Source organism: Haliaeetus leucocephalus, unplaced genomic scaffold, assembly GCF_000737465.1.
Source record: "Haliaeetus leucocephalus isolate CR32 unplaced genomic scaffold, Haliaeetus_leucocephalus-4.0 Scaffold192, whole genome shotgun sequence".
NCBI lineage: Eukaryota > Metazoa > Chordata > Aves > Accipitriformes > Accipitridae > Haliaeetus > Haliaeetus leucocephalus.
In genome coordinates this window covers 516063-535798 of record NW_010972628.1, presented here as the reverse complement: position 1 = coordinate 535798, position 19736 = coordinate 516063, and the positions used below count along the sequence as shown (strand labels likewise).

The window sequence follows — 19736 nt, the reverse complement described above, 5'->3', positions numbered from 1 at the left end:
TGTTCAAATCTGTACACACAGGATTTTTTCTTTTGCAGTTACATAAAAGAGCCTAAGGTTTGCGAGACGTGGCATATGCTTTTTAAACACATGATTTTATTTGTTAAAAAAATAAATTTTATTACACGTAATTTAGCCTGCTAGGTGTTATTGTGAGAAGCCTATTCTCTAACTACACTGGAAGAGAGAAGAAATTCTAGTATTTTGAAGTTGATGTACCAGCATTTTTAGTTATTTAGTGTTCTTAAGTATCAATAGGTATGGAAAGACTCACCGTTTTTGAGAACTACCTGCATAACTAAACAGAGGGAAGACCATCTGAAATAGGGCAAAACTGTGCTTTTATTTTATCTGCACCAAGAGCTGTGACTGATGTGTAGAATCTTCAGAGGGAAATCAGCCTGGAGAACATCTAACGCTGTTTGAAATTATAACTGATACTAGAGCATAGCAGCATACAAAAGCATCAGAAATTATAAAGAATAAACTTAAAGCTGAGACTGGCAGCAAGTTGCAGCAATATTGCTAACTGTGCCACCTGTGCTGCTGCAACCAAAGTAATGACACTGAAATTAGGAGAATAATTTTGTTGCAAAAAGTGCATCCTTTGAATAACTATGGTATATGCAGACCTAAATGTTTTGCTAGAACATATCAAAGATGTTAACAGTCTGAATGTTATAAATGAAGCTTTTTTTTTTTAATGGCCCAAATAAAACATTATTCAGAGCACTTGAATAGAGGTTACCACTTCCTATTTCGCAGCACTGTTCTCCTATAGTGGAGCTCTGCAAACTCGATTGCAAAACCCAAGGAAGTTCCTTCTTTGTATTACACTCATCGTGAAATAAGGAAGGGCAAGAAGCAGCATCAGGGCAACTGAATTCTGCAGTTAGTGACCAAAACCCACCTTTTCTTGTGATAGAATGAAAAAAATCAGAAGTTCTACTTCTCTGAGAAAATGCTAAAAATTTTATTTTATTCATGAAGTTGCAGGAATAAAATTGTAACCTTTTACAAGTTATTTTAATTGTATACAAACTCCCTTGTAAATAACAAAGAATGTATGTGATTAAAGCCAATGTTTATAAGCTAAAAGATTATGTCCTTAGCAAGTACAATGGCCAAAAGTGAAGAGCTCTTGCACAACACCCTCAGTGTCCTTTCTACTTCCTTTCATGGAAGAAGCATGTAACTGGCAAATCCAGCTAGAAAAATTTAAAAGCAGAACAGAAAAGCATTGATACTCATATTAGCAACTGAAAGTGTTAATATTGCTAAATGATTTCTGTGATATTGCAACTTTACATTGATAAAATAACTTGTAAATCAGCCATTTAAAAATCCAGACTTTGTAACATATGCTAAAAACCCCAAGGTTACTCATGTATGAACAATCAATGCACTCTTTAGTGGTACACATTTAAAGCCTCCAATGAAGGGGAAGCATAACAGCTGTTTGAATAGTAGGTAGAAAGGTCTTTATACCTGCAAGTACATGGGGGAGGAAATACTAAATGTCTGTAATTGCTGCACCCATCGCATTCAGTGTGCAACTGCAAACACAAGGAAAGGAACCAGTGTACAGTACTAGTACTGTTTAAATAACACACAAGATTATACATTGCAGCATAATTATTACTACACACATACGTTCTTGGTACATGCTGGTATATAGGTTCTCAAACACACATGCACACTCACTCAGTCACAAGCACACGTCACACATCCTCTCACAAGCAAACACACATTTACACCATTCATTTCCACTCACAGTATCTGAAGGCTCTATATAAGGTAGATTGCTATATTGTTTGGAGCTACCACTTTTTTTTTTCCTTTTTCTTTTATATAAAAGCACATGCTAAAAGATCACATCCACAATAATCTCGCAGCAACACTCGGAATGATCACACAAAAACCAGGGAATGTTAGTGCACACACAAAATTAAGCTAAAAAAAAAAAAAAAAAAAAAAAAAAAAATCTTTGGAGTTCCAATCACACTGTTAGTATAACAATCCCGTAACTGTGAAGACTAGTTATAAGCTTTATAATTGATTAAGTCACACAGTGCAAAGTAAGGTCCATTGACCCTTTTGTGTAAAGGGTAGGCTGGAAGCCACATGGGTAAGTTCAATAGATAGTTCATATATACATGTGACCAGGAACACCCAAACCAGATTTGTGCTTTTAGACTGGTCATTCTGAATCACGATGCACTTCCGAAGCATCAGCTCTACAAATTGGGCAGGTACGATTTGCCTGTAAAACCAGAAACAAAACACGGTTTACTGTACTGACAAATACACTGTTAAGGTAATGTGTATATGACACTGACACCTGTGAGTATTGAAAAGCAATTTAAGAGTACTTAAAATAAAAGAAGACAAAGTGTGCTTATGCCTTTTTTTTAGTTTGTTTTGTTATGAATGGTATGATAGGCTTGCCAATTCAAAATTGTGTTTACAAAAAAAAAATTGTGCCTTTTATCTTTACAGATAAAGCGAAACAGCAAACTAGGCTTTATCTAAGTGATGGTGCTTTTATCAATGCAGACTCATGGTTATAGTATATTGCAATCAAATGGATGCAACTAAGAAGCTGTACTGTATGCTGCAGAGAAACCCACCAAAACCAGACTAGTAACCTTGGGCTACAAATAAACATCTTATATGAGGGTGTTATGTTGTCACAAGCTCTACTGACCAGGAATCACATCTCTTAATACACTGTTTATTCAGTTATTCTCACAGAAACCCATCATATAGACTTGGTCAAAGCTGAAAGCAGACCAGTGAAAGAGGGAAACGCTTTTAAGTAAAGAGAAAGGGGGCAGGGGGGAAAGAGAGAGAGATGACCTGACAAAACAGGTATTCAAGTAACATACACAACCAGGTCTAAATTTAGCCCTTCAGTAAAGCACTCACTGAAAATACATCCTGTGACCCTTTTACTTTTATAGCTTCCTTAAAATGGTAAGACAGATGAGAAGTAATATTCCTTAAAGCTACTGGGAAAGTATTTCTGCCTTCTCATTCTCCTTTTCAAATAAAAGCTAATTTCATTGCAGTAAATGTTGAGAAAAAGCCCAAAACAACCCTGTAACATCTATGCTAAAATATCTCCTTTGCAAAGGGTGGACTGGGGAGAACTCTTCCCTGCCCCAATTTCTGTATTTCATGGTTCCCAGAATTGCAGGACCAACCACTGTCGACTCCAAGTTTTTCTAAGGTAGCCAAATTTTTCAATGAAAATACAAGTGAGAGCATCAAGAAATGAGGCTCTGCAGGCCAGAGTTCAGAAATCATTGCCGCAAATTTCAAATCCAAACAATAAATGCCAATGAAAGTAACATGCTATTACTGAAAAACTTAATTTAGTAATGCAAGTTAACATGAGGGTATATGTTTTCTGTCAATTACTACTGTTGTTATTACTGTTTTATAGTTTTTATCATAGTTATTGCTTCATAGTTTTTGTAAAGCATAGATTGGAGAATCAATTCAAAATTTATTTCTTGTTCTTTCACTAGCAGTTTTGAAATTACTTAAGGACAATGCCATTACTTGGTCACTACTTTGTATTTGCTTTATTCTAGATATAATTCAGCTAATACAATTTTTAAAATAAAAAGGCATGTTCTTCAAAATTCAATGGATTAATGAATCAGGAGGTATTTGCTTAGATAAATAATGAAGTATCTACCATTTGTAGCATGAAACAGAGCATTCGGTGGGAGTAATTTCCTGGTAGGAATTGCAGAAATAAATCCACTGTGCCAGGATAAAATGAATACTCATAGACACTGCAGCACTGCTTTTTAAGTCACTTTTCAAGATCCTGCATGAACATCTGTTTTAAATTTAGTTGCACTCTTGTGCCTTTCATGAAATTCATTCCCCATTCCTGGCTTTTAACATGACTCTCTGGTGCAAAAAGAGGAGTAAGATGGACATAATATTGTAATATTGACCTTCTAACTAGCCACTCTTTCAGGCAAACTTACTTTTTGTGCTGTAAGTGAGAGCGAGCTGCACAATGAACTGATTTATTTTTTTATATTTTATAGAAATTTATAGCTAAAGTGAACTGCAAGTAGAATAACAAATCTGTAGGGCTACTAGAATCCTCTAAATAGCATTGCACTACTTTGGTGTTAGTCCATCAAACCCAAGTTAAACTATAGTTATAGTTTGTCTTTTCTCATATATAATACAGCATTTCCTAACAGAAGATTAAATATAAAGGCAAGTTGTCCTTGTTATCTGGTTCTAAACCGTCAGGGTGAAGACAGGTCATGTTTTCAAGCTGTCTTTTGGAATGATGACTAACTCTTACTTTAAAAAACAAGAGATTTCTTGTGTATTCATATTTGACTAAAGGACTTAGGATATTAAGAAATAACCAAATACTGTGAAATATGACAGTTGACAATACTATGAAAGGCAAAAGGATAATCTCCCTCTTGCTAATTATGTTTCCTCCCCTGTATTACATCTTCTCTCACAAATCTTTAACCTTGCTTAACCAGGGAAGTATAAATTAAAGTGGATGTTTTGGGTTTGTGTGGCAGGGTTTTGGTAGTGGTGGTGGGGGCTGCAGGGGTGGCTCCTGCGAGAAGCTGCCAGAAGCTTCCCCAGCTCGAAGTCAGATCCGTCTCTGGCCAAGGCCAAGCCCATCAGCGACGGTGGTAGTGTCTCTGGGATAATATATTTAAGAAGGGGAACCTGCAGCAGAGAGGGGAGTGGGACATGAAAGAAACCCCTCTGCAGACAGCAAGGTCAGTGAAGAAGGATGGGGAAGAGGTGTGCTGGAGGAGGTGATGCCCCTGCAGCCCGTGGTGAGACAGCAGGCTGTTCCCTTGCAGCCCATGGAGGTGAATGGTGGAACAGATGCCCACCTGCAGCCCGTGGAGGATCCCTTGTCTCCAAAGATGGCTGTGACTCCATGGGAAAACCCACACTGGAGCAGCCTGTGCCTGAATGACTGCAGCCCACAGAAAAGGACCCTGGAACGCTGGAGTAGTTTGTGAAGGACTGCAGCCCCTGGGAAGGACTTATGCTGGAGAAGTTCATGGAGGACTGGGAGGGACCCCGTGCTGGAGCAGGGAGAAGAGTCCTCACCCTGAGGAGGAAGGAGCAGCAGAGACAATGTCTGACAAACTGACCACAACCCCCATTCCCCATCCCCCTCTGCTGCTGTGGGGAGGAGGGAGAAAAAATTGGGAGTGGACTTGAGCCTGGGAAGGAGGGAGGAGGCGGGGAAGGTGTTTTAAGATTTGTTTTTATTTCCAACTATCGTACTCCAATTTGATTGGTAACAAATTAAATTGATTTTTTCCCCCAAGTCGAGTCTGTGTTGCTCATGACCATAAGTGGTGAGTGATCCCTCACTGTCCTTGTCTTGATCTATGATCTTTTCTTTATATTTTTTTCCTCCCCATCCCACCAGCTGTGGGGAGGAGTGAGCAAGCAGTGTAGTGGTGATTTGTGGCTGGTTGGGCTGAAACAATGACAGTGGGCAACCTAAGGCACTGTAAAAGAACATTTCCTCTCACTTGCTCACAATACCTAAAAAGGTGGTACTGTACCTAGCATTATTGCAGCAGGGCAGATCAAACCTTCCATGTATAGACAAGCCACAGAACTTTCTCAGCTACCTTATTTTTGCTCCATCATCAGCAACAGGCAGTGGAATAAGGATTTTTCTTTTTTTAAAATAATCAGATTGGATCACTAACCTCTTATTTAAATCTTTCACTAATAACATGGTGAAACTTAAAAGAATCAATGTCACTCCATAGTTCTAGAAGTAGTTCTAGAAATGTTCCTAGATAGCAAATACTTTCTTCAAAGTGAGAAGATTAAATCACTAAAACATAAGGACAAACTGGTAACTCTTTGTTGTGGTTTAAGCCCAGCCAGCAACTAGGCACCATGCAGTGACCCGCTCATTCCCTCAGCTCCCAGTGGGATAGGGAGAAGTGGAAAAAGAGAAGTAAACCTTGTAGGTTGAGATAAGAATGATTTAATAACTGAAGTAAAATAAAATGTAATACTAACAATAATAAAAACCAATAATAATTGTAATGAAAAGGAATGTAATAAAATAAAACAAAACAAAACAAAACCCAACCCCTCCCCCCCAAAAAACCCCAAGAAAAGACAAGTGATGCACAATGCAATTGCTCACCACCTGCTGACCAATGCCTGAACAGCGATCCCAGCTCCTGGCCAACTCCTCCCAGTTTATATACCAAGCACGATGTTCTATGCTATGGAATATCCCTTTGGCTAGTTTGGGTCAGCTGTCCTGGCTGTGTTCCCTCCCAGCTTCTTGTGCACCTGCTTGCTGGCAGAGCATTGGAAACTGAAAAATCCTTAACTTAGGATAAGCGCTACTTAGCAACAACTAAAACATCAGTGTGTTAGCAACATGATTCTCACAAAACAAAGCACTGTACCAGCTACTAAGAAGAAAGTTAACTCTTTCCCAGCCGAAACCAGGACACTTTCTTTTTTTACCTTATGGAAAAAATTTACAAGTACTGAAAGCTACAATTTTTACCGTCGCTTGCAGAATTTCTTAACACAATGTTGGCTAGATGATGTGAATTAAGTGGATGTGGACATAACTATGATATCAACATATAAAAGAAGTTGTCAAATACATAGAGGAATGGACAGAAGCAAAACTATAGAACAAAATATCTTCCAGTTATCCTTACTTCCAGATGTTTGCTGCCTAACTGTAACCAAGTTTAGACAGAGGCTGTAACTAAAGTAGGCTGGTGTTACAGGTAATTTGTTACAGTTTGCAAAGCAAAATAATCTTTATTTCCATACACCACCTTTGTACCAGTGTAACTAAACCCACATGGTATGAATAGATTGCCTTAAGAATCCTACACTACGATGATTTAACCTTGTCTAGCTCATTTTGCATCCAGCTCTGGAACACATGATGTCAGTACCAGCAGTTTTACGTGGGTATAACTGCACCCCCTTTAGGTTTAGATTGCGTATCTTTCACCTCATTCCCCCACCTAGCCGACACACTTACGCTCCTAAGAGTTCTTCTATGATAAGACAACCTCTAGAAAATACCACACTTGAAGACCTGTCAGAAAATACATAGTTTCTAAGCTGGGACAGGAACAACAGAAAAAGCTGTTTCACCACTACTACAGTACATCCAAAATTATGAAAATAAAGACTAAACTAAATCTGCTTTTTTCACTTTGCTGTTCTGAATTTGACTGCCAGTTCATTACCAGTTGAAAGTACTAAATCTAACTGTAGAACTGCCACACTGAGTCCCCAAAAAGCTTAATTCATTAATTCATTAATTGTCTGACTCTTGAGACCAATGTCAGGTAAGAAAGAGCTTAAGAACAGAACAAGCATGCATGACACTTCTCTAACATGTTCTTCTAACTTCCAGCAATCTGCAGATCAGGGGCTCTATGAATCAGAGGTATATTTTTTTGCATTAGTAGCCTGGAAAGAGCCATCTTTTAAAATCCATGTAATCAATTTAACCTATATAGAACTATAGCATCCACTGTTTCACAGGCTGTGTCAAATGATCTTAGTTCTTTTTTCATAAAAAGGAGTGAATACTACCCCTGGATACTCTGTCCACGCCACAAATGACTTACGAAGTTTCATGCAGTGGAAAGACTTGACAAATCTAGTGTGAACTCTCCTGAAGCAGAGTAGGGGGACATTGAAGAATGCCACTTGAATATATATAGTCTAGTCTTAATTTGCAGTTACTGAATAAAACAGCATACATCTAGCATACATATATTGATAATATTATGTGGGGTGTCTGTGTGTATGTGGCTTTTTAATCCGACAATAAAACAACTAGTTGTTTACATTCCTCTTGCTGATCCTCATGTATGTGGATTCAGATACTGAAGGACATCAGTTCTACTGAAAGTTATGAGCATCGCTGTGGAAACATTTACACTGGCCTTAGATTTTGCAGAAGCCTTAGACTACTGTGGGTATTGTAGCCCAAGAGCAATTTCATATCCCAGTTTTTAAAATCCTTCTCATTATTCTTGACATTGTGTTAGCCAAAAGAATGCTGTCAATATTAACTTGATTTCTTCATTCTCTGCCCTGAATATTTTAGTGTATGCCTAAGATAGGCATTTTCTTGCTTTTATGAAGCCATAAAGGCAAGGGGGTTTAATTTCTTTTTCCAAAACAACAGACACCACCTGTAATTCTCTAGGCAGCGTATCCTGTATTCAGGATCACGGCAGTTTGTTCCAATGTTCTACACAACAGGCTACACTCAGAGTGTATTAAAACTGAATAGAATAAAATGCCAAAAAAAGGTGAGGCAAGATGGGGATCAGTACTGTGTCGGCAGTAGATCTGGCTAATGCAGCTTGTAGAGATGTCTGTGTATCACCATCTACTTATTTGTATTCCTGTTCTTCACACCTTCTGTACTATTTTCTCTGTCCTCTTACTGGGCTGCCCTGATTCTAGACACTTTCTTTTCTGCTCAGATTCTCTTGGAAGGGTATATCATGATTCTGTAAAACTATGATTTCTATTTGTATCTATTACATTTCTATGTAAACGTATATATGCATACACATATACATACACACATTATACATTTTATTTGCCCCAGAACCTAACGTTAATAGCAAAGTGGGGGAGGAAGATATTAGTACTCATGCTTGCTATGCAGGATATGTAATAGTTAAAGCCACCATCATCAGAGAAACTCTAATTCATACTTCCTATATTATTAAGTTACATTTTGTTTTCAAGTCTTCTTTAATTTCACATTTTACTTGAATTCACAGCCATTGTTTTATGCAAATGGAAAACACAGTAAGATCTGTCAATGGAAATAATTCTCTTCATATTCACTTTTCCTTGCACCAAAGAAACATCCTTCATCAATTACTAGAAAAATATTCTAAGTAGGCAGTGCTTCCACTCTGTTGGGATTTCTAGTCTAAACATCAGAAACATGAAACAAGATAAAATGAAGAACAGCAAAATACTCCTTCCCTCTCCCCCCAAACTACATAACTAATTCCCTATAAGATAGGAAGGTTTTTTTTGGTTTGTTTTTTTACCTTCAGCCATTTGTCGACACACTTGGCATGGAACTCGTGGTTACAGGGCAAGACTCTAAGTAGCTGCCTTGACTCAAAATCACACATGCACACCACACACCTAAAAAAGACAACGAAGTTCAAATGTATCTGCTATGTAAGAACAACAAATACATATTCCATACAAAACCTTACAGGTACGACTGCAACGTGGTAGCTCTTTTACTCCTTGGGTAGCTACAGTTATCTATATCTGTGGTTGAAGGTGTGTCGTGTGATAATGTAAACAGAAAATGACAAAAACAATTCTGTGCTTTCAAATCACAAAGCAATTGCTCCTGCTCACAGGAGTTCATAGACCCAACCAATACAACAGAAGTTTAATCAAAATTAAAAACAATGGAGATCATGATCTATAAGTTCACACCCTACTGATACTGGTAAGTCACACTGAGGATCACTGAAACTGGAATCTCAGGGGAAAATCCATACACTGAAGTTCAAACATTAGACAGCATTTGGTACTAAGTCACTTTAACTACCTTCATATCTATACTGCCCTTTCTACTTGGTTGTGCAGATCTTTCAAACACAGTAAGTTAATGGGTTTTAAAAATAGGAAGATGCACTCTTAAACCACTGACCAAGCTCTATCAGAAGCACTTGAAACTTCAACGCTTGAAACTATTTTAACATAGGCTAAATTAAAACTTGACAATGTCACTTTAATATCTAGTACGCTGACTGAACAAAACCTAGAACACCTTTCTTTCATTTTAATTTTTTAAATGCTGAGGAACTAAATTGAAACATAGTGAAATGATGTGAGACTAGATAGAGGTTTTAAAGTAAGGATAAATAGTTTTTGATCTGGAAAGCAATCCAAGAAAAAAAAGAAAATTAAACTGTTTACTGACATGACTGCTTTTAAAGCCCTTCTGGCCTAGCTGAGGCTGCAAATTAAAGAAATTAAAATATAGCCACATAATTTAGAATCATAGAATCATTTAGGTTGGAAAAGACCTTTAAGATCATGGAGTCCAACCATCAACCATAGCCACTAAACCATGTCCTGAAGTGCCTTGTCTAAACGTTTTTTGAATACTCCAGGGATGGTGACTCCCCCACTTCCCTGGGCAGCCTGTTCCAATGCCTGACAACTCTTTCAGTAAAGAACTTTTTCCTAATATCCAATCCAAACCTCCCTGATGCAACTTGAGGTCATCTCCTCTTGTCCTATCTCCAGCTATCTGACAGAAGAGACCAGCACCCACCTCACTACAATCTCCTTTCAGTTAGTTGTAGAGAGTGATAAGGTCTCCCCTCAGCCTCCTCTTCTCCAGACTAAACAACCCCAGTTCCCTCAGCTGCTCTTCATAGTACTTGTTCTCTGGACCCTTCGCCAGCTTCATTGCTCTTCTTTGGACATGCTCCAGCACCTCAAAGTCTTTCTTCTAGTGAGGGGCCCAAAACTGAACACAGAATTCAAGATGCAGTCTCACCAGTACTGAGTACAGGGGCACAAACACTTCCCTAGTCCTACTGGCCACACTATTTCTGATACCAGCCAGGATCATTGGTCTTCTTGGCCACCTGGGCACACTGCTGGCTTATATTCAGCTGGCTGTCAACCAGCACCCCCAGGTCTTTTTCTGCTGGGCAGCTTTCCAGCCACTCTTCCCTAAGCCTGTAGCACTACATGGGTTGTTGTGACCCAAGTGCAGGACTTGGCACTTGGCATTGTTGAACCTCACACAATTGGCCTTGGCCCATCGATCCAGCCTGTCCAGATCCCTCTTGTAAAGCCTTCCTATCCTTGGGCAGATCAAGCCTCCCTCCCAACTTGGTGTCATCTGCAAACTTACTGAGGGTGCACTCAATCCCCTTGTCCAGATCATTAGTAAGGATATTAAACAGAACTGTCCCCAATACTAAGCCCTGGGGAACACCACTTGAATTATGGACCTTTGAAAGAGACCAATGTACTTACAATGTCTGTTCTGACTGGTGGTTGTTTGGATTGAACCTGTAGGATGGAAGCTGTTCAATGTCTGCCTTTGTCAACCCTCGTGGTTTGGCTTCTCCTAGGCGTTCTGCCAAATTCAGCAGTGCCTGCAAAACATGGAAACTGGACATTTAAAAATTCACTGCTCAGAGAGGCTCTGGTTCCACTAGAGGTCAGGCTGACATTACATCTCACTACCCCAGCTGGTAGCACAAAACACCCTTCTATAGAGTAAAGTTTAGAACCTTAGTTCTTCCCTACAACACAAGACCCACGGAAAATCTGTCAGAATTCAATCATCTTTCTAATCATGTAAGATGTTCTCTTTGCAATTTCAAAACCTCCAGGACCTGTGGCTGCATGCACAGCTTGGTAAGTATTTTGCTTCTGAAGGATCCCCTCACCCCACTATGAAATTAACAGTGCTGGTAACCAGAAAAAATCATTAACAAGTTTGCTTCCTAAGAATATGTGAGTCTGGTCTTGTGAGAAATCAAGAATTTAATGGGACAGGTTCTGATTCCCACTCCATGTCTTGGGCTAGCTGAATTGAAATATGGACATTTTATCCTCAATCTGGAAAACAAATACATACCATCAAACTTTAAGCACTTTTTTTGCTAAATTTTCTTTTCTTTTTCCATAAGCCAAGCATTGCAACTAAAAGCCTCTCATGTAAATAACTGGCACTCTGTCATGTATGTAACTTGCGCTCCTTCACATGGGCCTAGGAAAAATATCACTATGAATATGATGGAGAACGAAGGCACAGAAAAGTTAAAAGACTTGGTGAAGGCTGCAAACAATACTGGTCACAAAGAGATTTCTAATACTGTCAAACTCTCAGAAATTCTCAGAAATAAGATGATGCTTCTTCTGAACTAGCAGATAAGTTATTACAGAAGTACTCATTGTTAAACTGAAAATGTGTAACTACACAGAGCTCTTAAGGGGAGCACAGGCAAAGAGATGCAAAAGAGAGGGTTGATGATGACTGTTTGGAAAGAAATTGAATGGAATCCAATAGCCTCAGAAACAGCAAAGACACAACAGCTAGGACTGCCCCATAATTATCTAGGACATTAAAGAGGGTTCTACATCTATAGATGTGAATTACTGTACCCTCCTGAGGACCAAGAAGAAAAGGCAGTAAGACAGTTTTATAAACATTACATTTAGATTAATTAATCCTATGACATTAACACTATTCTGTGAAGTTAAGCATATAAACCCAGTAACTTACTCTGTTCTTTTGAAAGTGCTTCATTTCTGTTTGATATTTAAAATCAATTAAAATTCAAAAGGAGAAGAGTAGCATGTAGAACATAAAAGCTGACCAATTTAATGATTACTAGCCTGGAAGGGTGGATTCTGGGAAAGAGCAATAGACAAAAAATAAAGCTAAGCACTTCTAATATCCAGTATTGCAAAAAAATCTGAAAGGATGGTTTCTGGATTCTGCCTTCACAGTCATTAAATTTATTCGAAAGGCAAAAGCAAGATTAAAAGCAAAATGTAGTAAAATTTTACGTTGCTTGAGCTAACTTCTGTTCTTTAAAGATAGTTGCAGTTTGCACACCAACCTCATAGTTTTCTACCTCTCCGTCTTCCACATCCAACTCAAAGCTGAAAGCTGGTCCAACTGCAGGTGGCACTGGCAGCATTGATCTACCATGAGAGCAAACAATATAAGGTTCAGCATGTTGAAGAAAAGCACAGAAACGTCTGGCAGAGGTAAAGTTACCTTATTGATCTCTCTCAAATCAGCAAGTTCTCAGAACTGGTAAAAATGTTAAGTTTGAAGTCAAGAATGAACATTTGAAGTGAAATAGTCAAAGGAAAAAGCTAATTCTGCCACTTTTTGATACAGGGAGTGTTGCCTTTTTAATTGCATGCATGTCTCAACTGCTACTTCCAACGAGGCTCAGCATTATTATAAAAACTTATCTCTTTATTATCACAGATTATGGAGAGCTAAAACTGACAATGAATTGATGCTCTGTTTTCAAATATGTTTTATTTCTTTAAGTGGATAAAATATCAACAAACAAAAGGAACCCTAAGTTCACTTAGCTCTCCAATACAAAAGCCGTGAAACTTTTGTAAGCCTATAGTACACAACAAAGATAAATAGGATATGCTACTGGACCAACTTCCATACTGAAGGCAAGCACAAATTCACTTTGTCACATACTGTGATATTGGTTAAAGCAGAATCTCTTCAGGGAGGCAAGAGAGATGTTTTTCTGTTTTTATATTCAACAAGTGTTTTTACCACCCCAAGATAGTACTATGGGTCAAAACTTAATGCACAGACATAGAAATCACAAATTCACAGCACTAAAATATACTAAAATCCCAGTCAAGTCATCAGGAATTACTGTGCCACATTGTGTCCTCAATGGACAGGCAAGAAGCTATGACATTACTCTAAGACTGTAAGATGCAAAGCTGAACAACTTCACTAGATCATATTTCTGGTGCCATTTTCATGCCACATTTGAAATTGCACAGCAAGAAAGTACAGATCTGGTGCCAATGTGTGATTATTTCCTTGTCAATGTCACCTTTGCCACCAGAAAATAATCTTTGTTTTCCACACATTTCATACTTATTTCAAAAGAGAACACAGAAGAGTAATAAATCTCGTGTCATGTACCCAAACTCTGCCACAGAGAGTCTACCATCACACACTGCAGAGAATTTCTAAATGTTAATTGTCCCACATCTTTTCCAGAAACAGCTAATCAGAGGCAGAACAGAAATTGAATAGCTGTAACAGATTAGCAGTTCAGCCAGTAAAGAGTAACACATCACAGAAAGCTCCCACCCTTGTGTTTTGTAATTAAGAACCAAACCAAATGAATTTATTCCATAAGTGAAGACTCCTAGGACTTTATCCTACAGTGTGACCATGCTTCTTCAAGAGTATCCAAGAATCAAGTTTTAAAATTTGTTGAAGATTTTACAAAGAATTCTACTGTGCCTCAGAAAAATCTACAAAACTACATTGGACAAAATTGTTCACTTATATTTTTCCTTGCTCAAGGGTGTACGTTATTCAAAATAGGCTGAAAACTTTACATAGAAATGGAAGTTTTCCTGTTCTCTGGGACAGCTGAACTATGTCTGTTCTCTGGTAGAGTCCAACCATAAAAAGTGCCGAGACTCTTGTTGAAAGTCACGTGACTTCCCAATAGCCTACATGGAAGCAAATGTACTTTGAACTTACAGCACATAAGGTAATAGGCTGGGATGGTAAGGGTGTGGTGGTATTGGCTGCTGTGATCGGTATCTGCTGCGCCCTGTGAGTCTTCGAGGCATAAAAGGTGGGTAAGGCTGCAAGAAAGAAGAAAATAAGCTTCAACTGGAACTTGTGGAACTGGAACTCGTGTCCAGTTCTGGGCTCCCCAGCACAAGAAAAACATGGACACACTGGAGAGAGTCCAACGAAGGGCCACTAAGATGGGATAGGAGCATCTCATGTATGAGGAAAAGCTGAGAGAGCTGGGACTGTTCAGCCTGGAGAAGAGAAGGCTCAGGGGGATCTTATCAATGTACATAAATATCTGATGGGAGGGTGCAAAGAAGACGGAGCCAGGCTCTTTTCAGTGGTGCCCAGTGACAGGACCAGAGGCAGTGGGCACAAACTGAAACACAGGAGGCTCCGTCTGAACATCAGGAAACACTTCTTTACTGTGAGGGTGACTGAGCACTGGCACAGGTTGCCCAGAGAGGTGGTGGAGTCTCCCTCCTTGGAGATATTCAAAAGCTGCCTGGACATGGTCCTGGGCAACCGGCTTTAGGTGGCCCTGCTTGAGCACGGGGGGTTGGACCAGATGACCTCCCTTCCAACCTCATCCAGTCTGTGAGTCTGTGATTCAACGTTTTGGTTTTTTAATCACGAAATAAAATCTGAATATTGAAATCCACTTTCAATAAAGCATTATTAAAAAAATCCAGCCTCTGCTCAAATCCAAAAGTACCTCAGCCTCAATTTGAAATGATTCCCATTGATAAAACACAATCATACCATTCCATGTGAAAAAGTAGTAACACTCAACAGAAATCATTGCAAGCTCTTGTATGCTTAGTCTATGTGCAGGCCGGTTTGGGAAACAGGACTTGAACTGCGGACCCTCTTGTAAATATAAAAGCTCAGGCTTTAGGCCCAGTGGTTGAGTAAAGAAGCCTTTAAAAAAAAAAGTCTTTAAAAGAAGATTTTTAAAAAATGTCTTTTTAAAAAAAACACTTTTAAGCAGTGGTGTCTATTTATGTTTACGTTAAAGAAGGGTTGAAGCCTTTCAAATGTACACGGAGAGTTTAATCAGTACAATTTCTGCAGCTGAACAACACTTAAAGGACAGTCAAGCCTAAAGCTTCAATCTGTTCTTTCCATGGATAAATCAGGGCTTTTTTGTCATACTTTTTTTCATTTGTATGCTGAGCTCTTTCCTTGTACAATTAAATTTTCATTATAATTTTTCAAAACTCCGTGCATTACCTACTAAAACGGAGACATATGTGGTAAAAATTTCCACTTAAACTGTATTTTTCTAGAAAATTTTATAAAGATTTAGGATTGCTTTATAAAAGACCATGCTCATCAGCAATATACAACCCAGAACTGAAGCATCAGAGAGGACAAATGCTATGTAATCTGCAAAAAGATGGTATTTTGTTCTTTATATACTTTAAAGACTGAACTTGGAAATCAAGAAAGCCTCACTCCAACCAAAATGTTTGTGATTGTAATTCATCTAACAAGCATACTGAGTAAAATACAAGCAGTTTATGGAAGTTTTTAAGTGTCTTTGTCTCCAGAGTGACTCATAGTGCCTGAAAACTTAATTGAAAATCTGTACACCTTTAGTTTAACAAGCTGAATATTTTTTTAAAGGTGGAGACTTATTTGAACCTTTATAAAAACTGCAGCAAGCATTTAACTAGGTTATGTGATTTCAAGAAAACTAATTAAAGAGAAGTTATCTGTATATTCTGTAGTCACAGGCCCTAAAATTTAATTCTCATTTAAAATTTTGAATAATAATATGCCTCTAAAACCTTTTGTCAACTTGATGCACAGGTCAAACATCAAAAAAATTCAGAGCCTGTACTTCACTTCTGGTTATTTCTTCAAGCATTACACAGACAGGAAAGTTTTTTTTAAAAAAAACAATGCACACAGAACAACAACAACAACAAAAAACATCTCAGGATGCAATATAATTGCAGATTGAAGTGCACCACAAAGATCCTAGAGGTAGCACAGGTACTGGACACACTACAGAAACACAAAATTCAGCACAGACTTTATCCTGCAGCAGGTTTAATTTTTTTTGTGCTGCTGCAGTTGAACTGCCTGTAGATCCCCATAAAGTTAGCTTAAGCAAGCTTGGCTGTCTTTATAACATGGTGCAGTCAAAATTATGGAAGCACTCTATACAACTGCTTGCCTGCGAATTGCGAACACTCTGGAAAAGAACTATTTTTAAAGCATTCTAGCTTTCCTGACTTGTGGAAACATAACATACGATGAAGAATTAGCTAAAAGTGACAGCAGCTTTTCTGAACTGTACTAATTAATATCTGCAGTAGAAGTCCTGGACTGTGTGGTAACATGAAATGTTTTCTAAGTAACTGTTACAACACTCTGCAAATAATGTTATCAGAAATAATTCGCTGGTATCATTAAGTTACCCTTAACTTGATTAAAACAAGCTTGAAGAAAATACCACAGTATGCAGCTATAGCCAATAATGGAATAAAACTGCAAGAAGTGCCACTTTTCAACAAAATGTACTATAGAATGAAGATCAAGAATGTTAATGTATTATGAATGAGAATGTGGCACAGAAAACAATACTTACTACACCAAATGACACCTCCTGGTGTAAAGGATCGTGGGTTAAGAATTGGAGAGGAGCTGAGGGAGGCAATGTTGGTGGATGGGCTGGGGGAGGGTATGTAAAACCTCCTACAGGAAGATGTTCTCCAAGCAGTTCTACCTCATTTTCTATCCTTTGAAGTGGCTAAAAGAAAAAAAAAAAGAAAAAAAAAAGAAAAAAAAAAAAAAAGCTTTGTTGCAATAATAGAGATGCCATTTTTCCCCAATAAAGAACTGCAATCCCAGCTGTATGTTCTGAGCTGCTGTGGTCAATTTTATAGGGTAAAAAAAAAAAACAAACCAAAAACCAAAAAAAAAAAAACAAACCAAAAACCAAAAAACAAAAAACCAAAAAATTACAGCTATAATTGTACCCAGTTTCACATAGTAACTCTGAACAATTCCTGTGTCATTAACACTACCAAAAAGCAAAGACAACACTACACATTTGATATAAATTCACCTTTTCCAGCTAGCCATGCTTATAGACCAGGAATTTATGCGATCTAGCAAATATAGAAGTGGCTGTAATTTCCTGTGTCTTGCATTTTTCAGGACAAATATTTGCTCTCCTTCTTGCCAGGCTGCTCTCACTGTACAACTATGCGAGAGAAAAAAATAAACAACCATAGACAAGAACTGAAATTGTGCCAGAAAATCTGCAAAGTGGAGAGGAAACATAGCGAATCCAGTGGATTAAACTGCTAATGATATTCAGTAATCAAGCAGATGCTTTCCTAGGTGGGTCATGCATGCAGTCCTACCACGAACACATAGTCCAGAGGTTTCAGAAGCATGAGATTCCAGTTCAGTATTGTAATCTAGTCAACTGTATGTAGTACATCAGTCAGGCCCAAAAGTACTCAGGAAATAATCAGGAACTGTCATTGTTTCATTAGTACACCTTTCTGTTCTTGACACTGAATTCCACCATTTCAAGAAATTCAGCTAAGAAAGCCACCTTATGGAACCAAAGGAATATTCTGTTTCCCTGTTATGCAGAGCAAACTTTAAACACAAGGTATTCTTAAAACACTAAGATACAAGCTCTTTGCCAGAGCTGAAAGTTGACAGGCAAGCCTAGTCAATAACCTAACTAAGCAACCCAAGCTATAAAACCCGAGCCCATACATTTTCTAAAAGACAATCTTAAAAAGATTACCACTAAAACCCATATTTTCCCAGTTGTTCTCCTATCATCATAACAAAGTGATTACAACCTTATCCACACCTGAGACATGGCATGGAGAAGTCTCAGCAGTGTTTGTAAGTAACAGTGAAGCTGTTTTCTATTTCTGCGTTAGGGAAATACTGGCATCTTCTAGTCAGAGGAGCAAACTAACGGACACGAATATACAGATAACTCCCCAGTAAGAGCTGTAGGCCAGAACTGAAAATCTAATTCCCCCCCAAATCCAAAAGGTGGTTACATTTTCCCATGTTTGCATAGTCCCTATCACTAAGGCAAGTCTGCTTAAGCAGAAGGCATCAGTAACTTTCATAAGTGAGGAGAAAAAAAACCAAAAAAAAAAAGGAGAAAGGGCAACTGTAGGCTCCTGAATGTGTCTGGATGACCTAAGGTCATTATGTTCTAGGAAAAGCACTGGTCATTTAAAAATTAACTGAGAAGTAATACAACAGAAGCATGTAACGAAAGTAACATTCTGTGCTTTCTTCTCTCTCTGCTAAGCTTTTCTCTGAGACCACTACTGCACTACACAACCTCCTCTGGATTCTCTTCTGCTTCCTGGGAAAGAAATACCTGAAGGAATAGTTGGTGAAGCAAATATACATCTTTTTCACAGAAGTATAGCCCTATGGAGAAACAGCACAGACAACAACTGACAAAATCTGAAGAGAAACACGGTGAACTTTAAAATTACTTTTTTATCTTCACACTAAGTGGTTACAGACTTGCTAAGGAAACATAAGTGCACAACTTACTACTTTAAACAAAATCATTCTGTTTCTTCAGTCAGCTATCAGCACTATTTGCCCATCCAGCCCCACCAGTTCTATGGAGAGTGGGGTAAGAAGCATTACTTACCGACCGTGACTGCTGTGCTTGGAAAGGAACGAATTGTCCTGGAGGAGGCAAGTGAGGAGGGTGGTGTGGAGAGATATGAGGAGGATGCAAAAGGAATGGGTCACTAGAAATGAGGGGTGGAAATGCTGCATATGGTACAGGTAGGTGCTGGACTGAGCACGCCTGAAGCATCTGAAATAAAACGAAAACAACATATTTTTGTATCTAGCACAAACATTCCCTATTGAACATTCTATATTTATTAGGGCAAGATATCATTAAAACAAAGCAGTTCTTTTGCCTCCTAGGAAAAGCCTCCAAAACACACACAAATAGCAACTCAATCAAATACACAAGGAACAGGGATTAATACAGAACAAGCTCTGGAAGTCTTCTTATGAGGTCAGTGGCAGTTAGGGTTTTCAATACTCCAGGATTAGACAGACTCCTAAGTGATGAGCAGATACTGTTATCCTAGTCAATTTTATTCTTCCCACATATTACCTTCAAAACAACTTGCCAAAGCAATGGCCTTGCAAAAATTTTAAGCTCTAAATATTGCTGAGGGACTCCCAGCTGTCAGACTGTGCATTAAAACCTCTGTTGCCCCACATACTAAGAATAATTCACAAGCTCAGCTCAGTTCTGCACTTTGAGGGGAGCCCCATGCTCTAAAGGCGGCTCCCTAAGTGACAGATACTGTGGGAAATAGCCCCTTTTCTC

General features: G+C 38.5%; 1 protein-coding gene across 7 annotated transcripts in view; it reads right to left on the bottom strand.

Moving 5' to 3' along the window:
• The window catches only part of RNF38 (ring finger protein 38), a 127059-nt gene that overhangs the window by 1190 nt on the left and 106133 nt on the right, over window positions 1-19736 (bottom strand). For 4 of the 7 annotated variants that reach the window (XM_010565458.1, XM_010565455.1, XM_010565460.1 and 1 more), the window contains 7 exons: window positions 19035-19205; window positions 16971-17132; window positions 14333-14439; window positions 12684-12768; window positions 11086-11207; window positions 9117-9216; window positions 777-2263 (listed from right to left, as the gene is read on the bottom strand). In XM_010565458.1, the coding sequence (XP_010563760.1) occupies window positions 2201-2263; window positions 9117-9216; window positions 11086-11207; window positions 12684-12768; window positions 14333-14439; window positions 16971-17132; window positions 19035-19205 (810 nt within the window). In that variant the 3' untranslated portion in view covers window positions 777-2200. Of the gene's footprint in view, window positions 1-776; window positions 2264-9116; window positions 9217-11085; window positions 11208-12683; window positions 12769-14332; window positions 14440-16970; window positions 17133-19034; window positions 19206-19736 lie in introns of those variants that run through there. The other 3 variants (XR_774219.1, XM_010565457.1, XR_774218.1) reach the window with 3 other exon arrangements.